The sequence below is a fragment of the Ranitomeya imitator genome, chromosome 1 (genome assembly GCF_032444005.1).
Source record: "Ranitomeya imitator isolate aRanImi1 chromosome 1, aRanImi1.pri, whole genome shotgun sequence".
Classification (NCBI taxonomy): domain Eukaryota; kingdom Metazoa; phylum Chordata; class Amphibia; order Anura; family Dendrobatidae; genus Ranitomeya; species Ranitomeya imitator.
The window spans coordinates 124,906,755-124,920,726 of record NC_091282.1 but is presented as its reverse complement, the minus strand read 5'-3'; the positions used below and the strand labels follow the sequence as shown (position 1 = coordinate 124,920,726).

Below are 13,972 nucleotides of genomic sequence, written 5' to 3'. Positions count from 1 at the left end.
GCAACAGCAGAGGCCACAGGCACGTTAAGAGAAGAAGGTATTCTTCAACTCACTCTTTCCTGGCGTGCCCGCTACTCCTAAGGTGGATTCTCCAGGTCCAGGACTGGAAGTTCCACCTAGGCATGACCCACGACCAGACCCCGGCCCGTTTCTCAGGCTGGGCAACCGTCTCCTGTTCCTCAGGGACGTCTGGGTCTCCTCAGTAGAGGGCGCATGGGCCAGGGCACTTGTATCCTCTAGATACAAAATCTTCATTTCACGGTCCTGGGATCGTTTTCTTCAAATCCCAACCTCCAAGAGACCCCGCTCTAGTCCCGGGTTTCTTTACAGCCATTGTTTCCCTCCTTAAATCCGGGGTAAACGTTCCCGTCCCAGAACAGGAACGGTTCACAGGCTTCTCTTCGAATCTTTCTGTACTGACAGAGGACAACAAGGTTCGTCCCAGTCCGGATCTCCATTTGCTGAACAGGAAGTTTCGTCGGAGACACTTCAGGATGATATTCCCTCGTTCAGTAATCACTTTCATGGAGGCTCAGGAATTTCGGTTTCAGGCTCCCGAAAGTCTATCCATCTTTCCCGACATTCTAACCGTTGCGGGTGGCTCGTCAACAGGAAGAAGTTCCGTCTTGTTCAGCACCTTGTATCTCCGGGCATGTTCTTCGACACTTGTCGGACCAGAGTCTTCCTTCCCGAGGACAGGATATCCCTCCTTTGTCAGGAAGTTCGCTTGCTCCAGGGTTCTCGGCTCCCCTCCTTTCCGATGGGCCTTAAAGGCCCTCAGGAGGTTTGGTTGCAACATCGGAAGCAATTTTCCCTTCGCCCGTTTCTTTCAAGACTTCTTCAGCAGGCTATTTTATCGCAGGGGACAGGTCTGTCTTCTCCCTGCATCGTCCGATCCGGCTTTCTCCCAGGTCAAATGATTCCTCGACTGGTGGCCGAGGTCACTTCTCTTATCCCAGAGTAGATCCTTCACAGCATATCCTTCCTTCCAGTTCCCTGGCAGGTGGTGACGACGGACGCTAGTCCGCTCGGCGGAGGCGCGGAGCTTTGTCTCCTGTTCTTTCAGGGTTGTTGGTCGGCGCAGGAGCCCTCTTTGTCGATCAATGTCCTCGAGTTCCGGATCATTTTTCTGTCTTCCCTTCACTGGGTAAGGATTCTCAGCAGCCTGCCAATTCGAATCCAGACAGACAATGACACAGCAGTGGCAGATGTCTACCACCAGGGGTGGACTCGGCGTTCGCTGGTCTCGGCCGAGATTCCAGGATCCTCCTTTGGACAGAGGCAACGGTCCTGGTGAGCTCCGCAGTGCATGTCCCCGGCATGGACATTTAGGCCGCCCACTTCCTCGGCCGCGAGGGCCTCGCGGCAGGGGAATGGTACTTCAGGAGGTTTCCTATCGGATTGCTCTTCGATGGGGGACTCCAGAGGTGGTCTTCATGGCGTCCCGATTGAACAGGAGGTCCCTCGGGTCGGCCCAGGGTCCCGTGTTTCTCTCACAGTGGTGTTGACACTCTGGCCATTCCTCGGTCGCAGTTTGGGCTCCCCTATTGGTTTCCACGCCTTCCCTTGCTTCCCAAGCTGTCGAAAAAGATCAAGGCTGGATGGGTGCCGGTCATTCTGATCGTCCCGGATTGGCCCAGGAGGTCCTAGTTTGCAGACATCGTCAATCCTCTCGCGGACACCCCTGGTGTCTTCCAGGCGGACCCGATCTGCTGTCTCAGGGTTCGATGTGTCACCCGAATTATCGGTCTCCCAGTTTAACGGCGTGGCTGTGGACTCCACAGTTCTAAGAGCGTCTGGCCTTTCGGCCCAAATGGGTCACTCTATAGTCCAGGCTGGGAAGCCTTGGTCTTCTTTCGGGATCTACTATCGTACCTGGAAGGCTTACTTTCGTTGATGCGAATCCAACCGCTTTTCACCTACGTCCTTTTTCCCTGCCTTCCATTTGGTTTTCCTTCAGGCAGGACGGGATTCGGGCTTCGCTCTCAGTTCCCTATAGGGCCAGGTTCCTGCGCTCTTCTTCCCTTTAAGAAGACGTTATCTTCTCAGCCACAGGTTAAGACCTCCCTTCAATGAGTAGCCCATAATGTCCCTCCGTACAGGGCCTCTGGTTTCATGGGATTTAAAGGTTGGGTTGGTTGTGCTTAGGGGTTCCCCCCTTATAGCCTCTCAGGGAGTTTTCCCTGTCCGTTCTATCTCGGAAGGTGGCTTTTCCCAGGTCCATTTCTTCGATCCGCCGCGTTTTTGAGTTGGTGGCCATTTCTTGCCGACCTCCTTTCTTGATTTTAAACCAGGACAAGGTGGTCTCAGACCTCTGCCTGCCTTCCTTCCTTCCTTTCTCGAGGTGGTTTTCATCTTTCCACCTCAACGAGGACATCGTTATACCCTTCCTTTTGTCCAGCTCCGACTCATCCTCTGGAGTGATCGTTGAACAGGCTGGGTCTCGTCAGGGCAGTGAGGATCTCCCTGGCTAGCACAGCCGCTTTCCGAAAGATGGATTCTCTTTTCGCCATCCCTGATGGCGTGCGTAGAGGCCTGCCGGATTCCAAGGCTACTATTGCTCACTCTATCAGAACGGCAATTTTGGAAGCTTACCGGGTCAAGAACAAGAGTGCCTCCTGAGATAAGGCTCACTCTACCTGGGCAGTCGGCGCTTCCAGTGCGGTACGTCACGGGGTTATCGCTGACGGCTTTGCAAGCGGCAACCTGGTCTTCCATCCACACGTTTCGCCGAACTACGGCGGACTCCAGCCTGGGCAGAAGGATCCTGCAGGCGGCAGTGGTGAGTCCTCTGACCTGATGGAAGTCTGTTTTTCCCACCCCAGGGACTGCTTTGGGACGTCCCATGGTTCCTGTGTCCCCCAATGAAAGGCGATAGAGAAAACAGGATTTTTGGTTGCTTACCGTAAAATCTGTTTCTCGGAGCCTTCATTGGGGGACACAGCACCCTCCCAAGTTGAACAGCTCTGTTTACTGTTTACGTTTGAGTTCTTTGAACACTCTTTGAGTGTTTGAAACTGTTAATCTATGGAGCGCCGTAGAATTTGTTGGCGCTATGTAGATAAAGTTTATTATTATTATATTATTATTATTCTTTCTCTTTTACACGTTGCTTCTCCTACTGCTTTCTCACTAACTGAATATCCTACTTCCTGTCGGTGGGGTGTACACTGCAGAGGAGGAGCTAACTTTTTTATTTGCATAGTGTCAGCCTCCTAGTGGCAGCAGCATACACCCATGGTTCCTGTGTCCCCCAATGAAGGCTCCGAGAAACAGATTTTACGGTAAGCAACCAAAAATCCTGTTATCAGGGTCATTTGAAAGCGAAAACACAGTAGTTTGACAATAAATGGCTTCACCCAACCACTAACCATGAGTGGAGAAAATGTGTTTGGTGTCATTATTCATATTCTCAGGGAAAAAAAGGCCAAGAAAGCAAAAATTCTGCCAGGGTATGTAAACTTTTGAGCACGACTTTATGAGATGCATCAGATTCATAAAGTGCATGGTACTGCAGGGAGCCCTTCATTAGAGGGGTTTTCTGGGACTAATTTACTAATCTATGGGCTTTAGGACTAGCAGGCAGGAAGTTACCAACTACTTGCCTCTTCTAACCAAGCCGACACAGCGTTAACAAACTGCCCCGTCCCGGGATTCTCCGGCTCACGTCAGCAGAGAGGCCCTTCCTGGCTGCTATGTGAGCAACTACCTGCTTGTGAGTTCTTAAATGCAGAGTAAAAAAATAAATGAGTCCTGGATAAACCCCTCTAGCGTGTGCGGTTCTAGTCTTAATGAATCAGACCCTTAGTCTTTGTGTGATTCTCCCACCTAAAATAGAAAAAAGTGTTTCCCCCCCATATACTGGTCAAAATAATATGGTCTGGATCTGGGTATAGATATTCTTTATATATATATATACTTGTATTTTTACCAGTTAGTGTACAGCTGAGCACGCCATGCACAGTATTCATCTTTCTTTTTTTTTTTTTTTTTTTGTGAAAAATCTAATTTGCACATTTGTTATAAGGCGTCTGGTGAGACGTCTGACAATACAAACCCCGGGACTTCAGAGGGCACTGCGGGTGTGTCATTATTTTATTTCATGGTGGGGAGGTTATGCTCACAGTATGGTAAGGCGTGTGTGAAGAGATCCCAGAAAAAGTCATTTCTTTGCATTAACACGTTTCAGGGAAAAACAAAATTACAGGTTTAATAAAGTAAGGACAGAGGTTATGAGAAAACGTGTGAGAAAAAACTTTGCTCGTCCGTCCATTTTTTCTGTTTAATGTAAACATCTCACTGAACTCAGTCTTGTACTTTCCTTCATATCACAGGGCGTAAGAAACTCCCAGCGTGACAGATTCGAAAATGAAGACTCCGGCTGTATTTCTGGCGCTCTGGCTCAGATGTCGCTCCACAGCAATACCACACTCCCAGGCTCACAGCCACAGGTGGAGAACACCTCGGACTTAGCAGACACTTCTGAGGACGGCCCTGTGGACATCTCCAGTGAACCTTGGAGCACCTTAATTTCCCGACAGCAGAAGCTCGAAAATTCCTCCCGCCACAGCAATAAGGATGCCTGTAATAACGGTAAAAGAGAGCACAGTAGGAAACCTTGATGCCACGAATGTGGTGCATGTAACGAGAACTGGTCATTGTCATGTTTTATCAATTATGCACATTCTACTAATTTCCATCGTTCACCATTTTCGTTATATAATATTTATAGAGGTTTTTTTCTTCTGTGGATTTTGTCTAAGTCCATCTTTACTGTACATGCTGCACAAAAGCCGCAGTTTGTCTCCACCGCTTCTTCTCTGGTGCAAACTCAGTACAGGCTGGAAAATAAGGGAAGATAGAGAAAATCTTCTTTTAGGCTGTGTGCACACATAGCAGATTTTTCGCGGATTTTTTGCGTTTTTTTTTGCGGTTTTTGGCTATAAAAACGCTATAAAACCGTGAAAAAACGCTCTCATTAAGCATCCTATTTAATAGAATGCAATCCGCATTTTTTGTGCACATGCTGCATTTTTTTCCTGAGCAGATTCGCATTCCAGAAAAAAACGCAGCATGTTCAATAAATTTGCGGAATCGCGGGGATTCCGCACACCTAGTAATGCATTGATCTGCTTACTTCCCGCATGGGGCTATGCCCACCATGCGGGAAGTAAGCAGATCATGTGCAGTTGGTACCCAGCGTGGAGGAGAGACTCTCCTCCACGGACTGGGCACCATATAATTGTTAAAAAAAGAATTAAAATAAAAAAATCGTGATATACTCACCCTCTGATGGCCCCGGAGTCCTCCCACCCCTCAGCGCTGCATGCGGCCGCTTCCGTTCCTGTAGATGGTGTGTGAAGGACCTGCGATGACGTCGCGATCACATGACCGCGATGACGTCACGGTCATGTGACCGCAACGTCATTGAAGGTCCTGTACACACACCATCTATAGGAACGGAAGCCGCTGAGGAGATCAGCTGTTTGCGGTAGGTGAGTATAACCATTTTTTATTTTTTTATTATTATTTTTAACATTCTATCTTTTACTATTGATGCGGCATAGGCTGCATCAATAGTAAAAAGTTTGTCACACTTGTCAAACATTGTTTGACAAGTGTGACCGACCTGTCAATCAGTTTTCCATGCGATGCTACAGATCGCTTGGAAAACGCTAGCATTCTGCAAGCTAATTATGCTTGCAAAACGCTAGTTTTCGGGAATATGCATGCCAATTCCGCATGTGATATTCCTGCGGCAGGAGGCGCAGAATTGCCACGGAAATTTCCGCGTCAATTCTGCAATGTGTGCACTTAGCCTTAGAGGTTTATAGTAAAGCTTACGGAGAAGCTTTCACTACATTTATTTGTAACTGCCTATCTCAACATAAGAGCTGATTAAAACATTTTTGTTTTTCCTTTTTTTTTCCCCCCCATTACATGAGATATGGGCCTCTAATCTCTTCTGCTCCCAAATATGCAATTTTCTCTTGGGTGTTAACAAATTGTTCTATAGGGGCGCTTACTTTTTCCATGTATGACACTATGGAATCATAAGAAGTTATAGAGGTGAAAAATAACGCAAAAGTCTATAGAGTAGGATGCTTCTACATGATCTGGTGAGACTTGATGTGCCTCACTTGATTTACGGTTAGAGCGCCTCACTGTTATTGCTTGCTGTCATTACAGTGTTGGGAAAGGAGGAGAATTCATGTAAAAATAGAAAATTCAGCTCACCCTTGTAGGTACTTTCATAGTCCATGAAAGAAATGAATCCAGCCGACCGAGGGACGAGACTCACTGCCGCGTCTAAACTCAATGACAACATGTGGGTGTCACCTCCAAGGCTCTTGTTCGAGGATTCCAGTTCAAGGGAGTTCAACGTTTATGAGCTGGTGGAACCAGAGTCCGACAAAGAGATCAGGCCAATCATTTCTACTCACTACACTACTGTGGCTGCAAATATGGCTCTATGAGATGCTGAATCTCTTCACCCTACTTACAATTGGCGACGTTCGCAGATAGCTTAACTCAGCTGCAGGCACACATGTTATGAAGAATCCAGAAGAGACTTTGATTTCTTTAAGAATCCTTGTTGCATGCATAAACAGCAGCAGCAGCAGGAAAAAAAGACTTTCTTCAGACAAGCTGAAAGCACATGTGCCTCTAATGAAGCCAAGATGGAGACTGAGACACAGGGAGAAGAAGAAGGAAGTGACATGACACCCAGCAGAGGGAGACAGAAGGGACAAACGTGATGGAAAGGGAGGATTTCAGCTATGCAAAACACAGGAACACATAGCAACAATAAACAATATGAGAACTGCAATACAGCATGTAAAATGTACAGGACAGTCTGTAAAATGTCTCATTCATGGGACATAACAAAATCCGAGCACGGAAGGGTGTCTCTGCTTGACGCTGAAGACTTTTACCAGTCATAAAATGGCATTTCTCCTCCGGTAAATACCGGTCTATGTCCAACAGCCAATTTTTCTCTTTTTATCATTGTCAAATAAAGATGTTTTGATTTTACCTCCGGAGCTGGAAAACTTTGTCTTCTCTCTCCAAAGGAGGAGAATTGCAGCGTCAGAGCACTAAACATCATTGTAGGATGAGCATTTGTCACATATAACATTCTGGAAGTCCTGATACCTGTGTTAGTTCAAGAGCCTTGTAGGTGACATGCTGCAGCTTTCCTCTCCCGACGCTGTCAACACAGTAAGCGTAAGGAATAGTTCATACCGCGTTTTAGACTACGGTCAGTGATTGACAACTATGGCCAAAAATGTCCGATAGAGCACAAAGTAACTCCTTCTTCATCATTACAGTCAATGGCTTTCAGTTCATATGTCTGAATATCATTTTCCAGGGCTTAATGCGTAAGCCCCAATGGAGCCACTGACTATAGGCTATAAATTGCTATATGAACATAGCTCAAGGAGTTCTCATCATGATCACATGAAACACAAAAGGTCACACTAGGCTTTCCACCCCCAAGATGCTGATGATTGATGATTCAGCAGTGACATACAGGGGAAAAAGTACATTCCCCCAGAGAAGAATTGGGCACAGTAAAATTCCGAGTGTATTTCCACAATGGAGTTTAAAAGAATTTAACTTGTCCACTCACATATGGTTGAATGACTTACCCCTCCTTCTACATTGTAATTAAAGACTGTGAAATGGCCAGGAGTGCTGGCGAAGAGCCCCCTAATAGTCCATGTGTTTACATAAAGAAATGTCAGTCAACTGTAGTGGCGCAGGGCGAAGCAAGCTGCGTCAGCACCCGACTAGTCGGGTATTTTCCTATGGTTCCCATCCGGATATTAAAGCCAAAATGTTTCATAGAAAAACATACCGTCTGTTCTCATTCAGCCAGGCTCGGATTCATGCTCCTCGTAGATTGGGCATCATGAATCGACTGATCAGTTCAATTTAAATTTCTAAGCAGGAAAGTCGTGTGGTTCTAACAATCCAATACCTCACCTGTTAGAGCAGATGATGACAACTTGCCCCACAACACGGCATCATCATCATTTTCCACCAGAAATAACAAATATGAAAAGAGGGATCCATCAGATGATTATAATCTCAGGTGGTCCAGGATCATTCCCAGGTGCATTACTCGCCAACAAGATTTCCATCCAAACATAAAACATTTAATGTATTTTTGAGGTAATGCCTTTTTTGTGTTCTGTTTCGGGGCCTACTGCAAAAATAACAACCAGAAGTGCGGCCATACTAGTTGACGCAATCAGTTTTATAGAAGGCAGTTTAAGTAAGTACTGTCTTGATAGATGATCACAGAGTATGGTCACTTTCTGTAGGCTAGTTCAAAGCTGACAACCAATATGGCTGCTCTTTCTTTTGTCACTTTTGCAGAAATGGTCGTCAGAACAGGAAAAAGCAAATATGTCTGTAATCAAAGCAAAAAGTCCATAGTCTTTTAGACTGCAATACCAGATGCAAACTATGGCATCAGTGGCACATAAGTAGTTTTTATTTTTTTTAATCCTGGATTACTCCTCTATTTTCTGTCTCTATTATACATGGCATAACATTTTATATCATAATGGTGTTTCTTCCGTTTCAGATCTCAGCGCCGCTCATGTCATTTTCTGTGGAACTCTGCTGGCAACAACAGGACATAATATAACCACAGGGACCCATCAAACCTCCCAGACCTCAGAAACCATAACACTCCATGGTGACCCAGCAACATGTGTAGAGAATGGACTAGTGGAAGAGACTATAGTTTACCTTTGACAGTGGAGCAGGCCAGGACTCGAATTTGTTGGTGGAACCAGCAAACCATTGTCTATAAAGTGATACTGCAAATGTTGTAAATGAAAATCCCTTTAAGTATAACCTTTGCCATTGATTGGCAATAGCGTAAAGCATCGCACACGAATGCAAGTATCCATTTTTGGGATATCTGCTGTCATTCTGATTGGTCAATGACTGAATTAATCACAGTCCTTCAAGCTCTGTGATCTACTCCTAATGTCTGAATGACTTATTGCTTATGTTCACTGCTGCAAACAGACTTTCAGATGCTTTGTGTATTCACTGGTCTGCGTTACACTAGTCTCTCCGGAATATAGTATTTCTAGAAGAATGTTTTATGGATCATTCATTGGACTTGCAAACAGATTGCCTACTAGCATCCGTCGTTACGGATAGTGTAATGAATACAACTGCTAACACTGCAGAACTCATTTGTAAGTACCCTTTAGGTGTTAAGGGTTCACTTTTTTTTTTTCTTGTGGAAAATCGTTAACTTATTGTATGTTTTTTTTAATTATTATTATATGTGTAAAAATTGACTATTGATGGCACTTTTGCAAGTGATGTACCACACACTATACTGTACAATACATGCCAAATATCCAGACTGTCAGTGACTGTGACGTTCTGATTTACTTGTGTACATTTAGGCAGTGATAAAATTATGTTCAGAGTATTCACCACAAAAGATTCTGATTGCTACTCTGTCTAGGTCCTGATTCGATATGCATTGCAGTCCAAAAAGCAACACCCTACCAACACATTTCTGGTGCATTGCACCCTTATACATGGCCAGAAAGGCTTCGGTAGGGTTTCACTATTGGACTGTAATGGATATTTTGTGGAATTTTGAATATGAACTAACAAATCTTCAGGAAGTTTTATGCGTGTAGCTGGATCTATTCCTACTTTGTTTACTTGTCTTCCCTCCTGAACAGCAGCATCGAACCGAACTCCGGAGAACTATGGCCTACTGAAGTGACCTGGCTAATCCTTTTTTTCTGATCCAGTCTTCTATCGGAGTTATGCCTTATGAAATCCTCCCGACATTAACCTCTGGAACAGTTAGCAGAGCCTGATACATTTGCTGTCACTCAACGACAAAAATCTGTCAGCCTATAATGGCCTTGCGTCTGGCCATATTTATTCCATTTCAGCTACTAACAGCCTAATAATATATTTAAGGCCTTGAGGAACTTCACGTGAGACCCTCATAGGATGGTATTCTTATATCAAGTTCTCCAATTCCTCAAAGAGGCAAGCGGAACTAGAGATTTCTGGCAGTTGCCCATATGTTTAGCCTGAGTTCTTGCATTTTTTTTTTGTAGAGGTTGATAGTTGTGGACTGGAGAGGCTTACATGTACAGTGTCCCCTAGCATATCAGTTTTCTGGATCTCCTCATGAGGTAGATCCATGTTACTACTGCTACAGCAAAAGTAGCAAAGCCCACCAATTTGAGCTGGACCGGCTGACTTTCTTTTAATGGTGTTGAGGGATGAAGGATTGGGCATGCTGAAATTCAATGTCTGATCCCTTTATTCTTAGGGGAGGTAAGCCTAACCAAAGGTGTCTGACAGTGGATTATTCCCCTCTTCCCATTGAATACACACTATGTATGGGGGTGGGGCATAAGAAATAACTTATCTCCACGCAGGCATTTGACTGAAAGATATTGTAGAAGTAAGGCATCAAAAGCCTTAAGTAACCACCAATTGGCCTCATATAAGTGATTGGCTGTTGTTTTATTTAGCCTGTTTAGACAGGCTGACCGCACATTCATGTACACAGATTGATCGTTAATATGACCTTTCCGTGAGCACATACAATATTATTGTTTTCAGCAGCATGAGTGTTCCTGATCGACTAGTATAAATGGGCCCTAAGGCAGGTTCGAAAAGACTCGGACAACCGCTCCTCTGCTTGAACCAGGTCCATTGGTTCTTATGTCTTCTCAGTTCTTCTAGTTTGTTCCCCACCATTGTCTATCACTGCGGTAAGTGACAGTATCTTAGAGAGTGTTAAATATTGTAGTTTTTAGCCACTCAAGATCCTTATAAGATCCCTAGCCCATAAAGACCAGACTAGTATTTGTAAAGTACTCCCTAACTGGAAGAAAACTTTTTTAGGGGTTTTTAAAATGATATTCTAGTGGCCTAAAATGCAGAGTCATTTGTAATACAGCTGCTATAATGATTTCCCCCCTTTCCAGCCCTGATCACTTTTTGGTCAACAATCCACCATTACGTATGGTAGCAACTCCTCATGTGGCTTCAGCAGCCAACTACTACCCACTCACGTGGTCTGTCACCATTGTCAAGAAGAGGCGACAGGTGACATGGAATGGGAAAGAATTGTTAAGGTTGAGTATATAGAAAAGTGTAATATTTGTACATTTTAGTATAATAAAAGAAAGGACTCATCCATACTTTCTTACTTTCTGTGAATACGACAGTGTAATGATGGAAGGAGCACATCTGTTCTTCTTCATGTTGATTAGATTTCAGTGAACTTCGGGCACTAAAACAACTTATTCACTCAAGTTTTCTGAGTAAAAGGTTCGGCTAACACTGTCCAGTGATCACTTGACAGCCGGTAATACGGGAGTCTTTTATAGAGTCTGTCTGGACCAACACACAAGCCTTTTATTATCAGAGAAAGTGCTGATGCCGCACATAAGACACTACATATGGGGTGATAAAGCAACACTAATGAATACTACTACTTGTTCAGATAATGAGGGTTCCTTTATAATCTCTAAGTAAATATAACATATCCGAAGGGAATCTTGAATCACTGAACTTGTTTGTTCAGCGAGGTTCTCCCTCAACCTGACACATTCATGACCATATAGTAAGCGCCATACTTTCCGTCAACTCAAGTGCTCACATACCAATTGTGAGATACAAACGGCAAGATGAAAGATTCACCATAGAGTCTTAAAGTCTTTAGTTTGTAGCAATGACCATAAAGTCAGCGACACAGGCGTCCAACAAAGAATAGAAGGTGTACGGCAGCACACCCAACTCGCTGCCTTTCGGAAGTCTGCCCCCTTTCCCAAACAGCCTTCACTATCAACAACCTGTATGTGGCACTTCAGCTTGTATGTGACTTCAACAGGACTGAGCTCTAATACCATTCATAATCCTTGGGCAGAAGTGACTGATTCCGAGAGACACCTGCCCTGTTTTTCTGATTTTTGTACAACCCTTTCAGTTCTAGATTCCTGTTGGTATGAGATTTATTTTCAGCAGAATGGATCTGAAATAAAGTATTGGTCCTGTACATTTGCTTGTACTGATCTGTTCTCCTTTGTTTGTAGACATTTTGTTTCACCCTTATATCGCTGCCTGCAAGTTTTGTTTGACATGTGAATGAATCCAAGCCATCTCGAATGGTCGTTTTATGCCTAATTTCCATTACAATATTCTGAACAAATATCTGTACAGTGTCGGAGATTATAAGAAAGAATTGCACTACATCCTGATGTTGTCCTCCACGTTCTCATTTTCTGTATAGATAATCTATGTGCCGAATATCTGCTCATTGTAGTGTTTTGGGAAATGTACAATTATATTTATATCAAAATGGTGTCTGAGTGCTGTTTATTTCATTGGGAAGGATCTTTCGAGTAACCTTAGGCAGGACCTAAATGATTCTGTAAAACTTCTTTAAAGTAAAAGGAAACCAAAATCTAAAATCTTTTAGTGCAAAAGTTTAGGCAAAATGCTTTCAAAAAGAGTAGTATTACTTTATTTTTTTATGAAATGCATAATAAAAAAAAATTAAATCCTATTAGTTTTTTGGTGTGACCATCCTTTGACTTCAAATCAGTATCAGTGATCTAGGTCCACTTGCATATAGTATTTGATGGGAGTCAGCAGGTAGGTTGTTCCAAACATCTTGGAGGACTAACCACAGATCTATGGATGTCACTTGTGCAAATCTTTGTATCTTCATGATATCGCAGACAGACTCAATGATGTTGAGGTATCATGATTTTCAGGACTCCTTGCACTTCTTAAGCTGGAGATAGTTCCTAATGTCATTGGCTGTACGTTTGGGTGGGGTTGTTGTCCTGCTGCAGAATAAATTTGGAGCCGATCCGACGCCTTTCTGATGGTATTGCTTGATAAGTATTTGCCTGCATTTCTCAGCAATAAGTACACCAAGAAATGGGCAAATTTGATAATCGAGTATGCAGTGGTCAGCCAGGGAACCTTATTAGGGTATGTGCTGACACCATCTTTTTTTAGGCAAGTCTGCTCAGGAACCTGCCTGAAAAGTAACGCTGAAGAAGCGATCAAGAGAATAAACATATGGATTGCAATGTTACGACTTGCTGTAAATGTGTTCAGTCTTTTTCAGCTTCTTTTTTTACAGCTTCAAGCTTTGAAAGACACAAATTATTTAATAAAAGTGATCTGACCATACTTCAGGTTGCTTCCACTTATGGGTGTATACATAATGTTAAAAAAGGGGGGGGGGAAAGCCGCAAAATATGCTTTAGGAAAAACACCTCCTGGGTTTTACTGAAGCATCTTCTGCTTGATTAACTCAACTTATCCGCCACCGTCTAAAAGGTATGTGCACATACCCTTAAGGTACCTTCACACATAATGATTTCGTTAACGATATCGTTGCAACGTCACGCTTTTTGTGACGTAGCAACGATCCCGCTAACTATCTCGTTATGTGTGACAGTGACCAACGATCAGGCCCCTGCTGGGAGATCGTTGGTCGCTGGGGAATGATCAGGACCTTTTTTTGGTCGCTGATCACCCACTGTCATCGCTGGAGAGAGCGTGTGTGACGCCGATCCAGCGATGTGCTCACGGGGTAACCAGGGTAAACATCGGGTTACTAAGTGCAGGGCCGCGCTTAGTAACCCGATATTTACCCTGGTTACCATTGTAAAAGTTAAAAAAACAAAACCGTACATACTCACATTCCGATGTCTGTCAAGTCCCCCGCCGTCAGCTTCCCTGCACTGACTGTCAGCACCGGCCATAAACCAGAGCACAGCGGTGACGTCACCGCTGTGCTCTGCTTTACGGCTGGCGCTGACAGTCAGTGCGGGAAGCTGACGGCGGGGGACGTGACAGACATCGGAATGTGAGTATGTACGGTTTTCTTTTTTTAACTTTTACAATGGTAATCAGGGTAAATATCGGGTTACTAAGC

At 44.2% G+C, this 13,972-nt stretch overlaps 1 protein-coding gene across 4 annotated transcripts in view; it reads left to right on the top strand.

The window, feature by feature from the left end:
- ARHGEF28 (Rho guanine nucleotide exchange factor 28) overlaps positions 1–12,379 on the top strand; it is a 262,171-nt gene extending 249,792 nt beyond the window's left edge. For 2 of the 4 annotated variants that reach the window (XM_069750470.1, XM_069750491.1), the window contains 2 exons: positions 4,335–4,593; positions 8,597–9,403. In XM_069750470.1, coding sequence (XP_069606571.1) covers positions 4,335–4,593; positions 8,597–8,769 — 432 coding nt within the window. In that variant the 3' untranslated portion in view covers positions 8,770–9,403. Of the gene's footprint in view, positions 1–4,334; positions 4,594–8,596 lie in introns of all 4 variants that reach the window. The other 2 variants (XM_069750483.1, XM_069750475.1) reach the window with 2 other exon arrangements.
- The last annotated feature ends 1,593 nt before the right edge of the window (positions 12,380–13,972 follow it).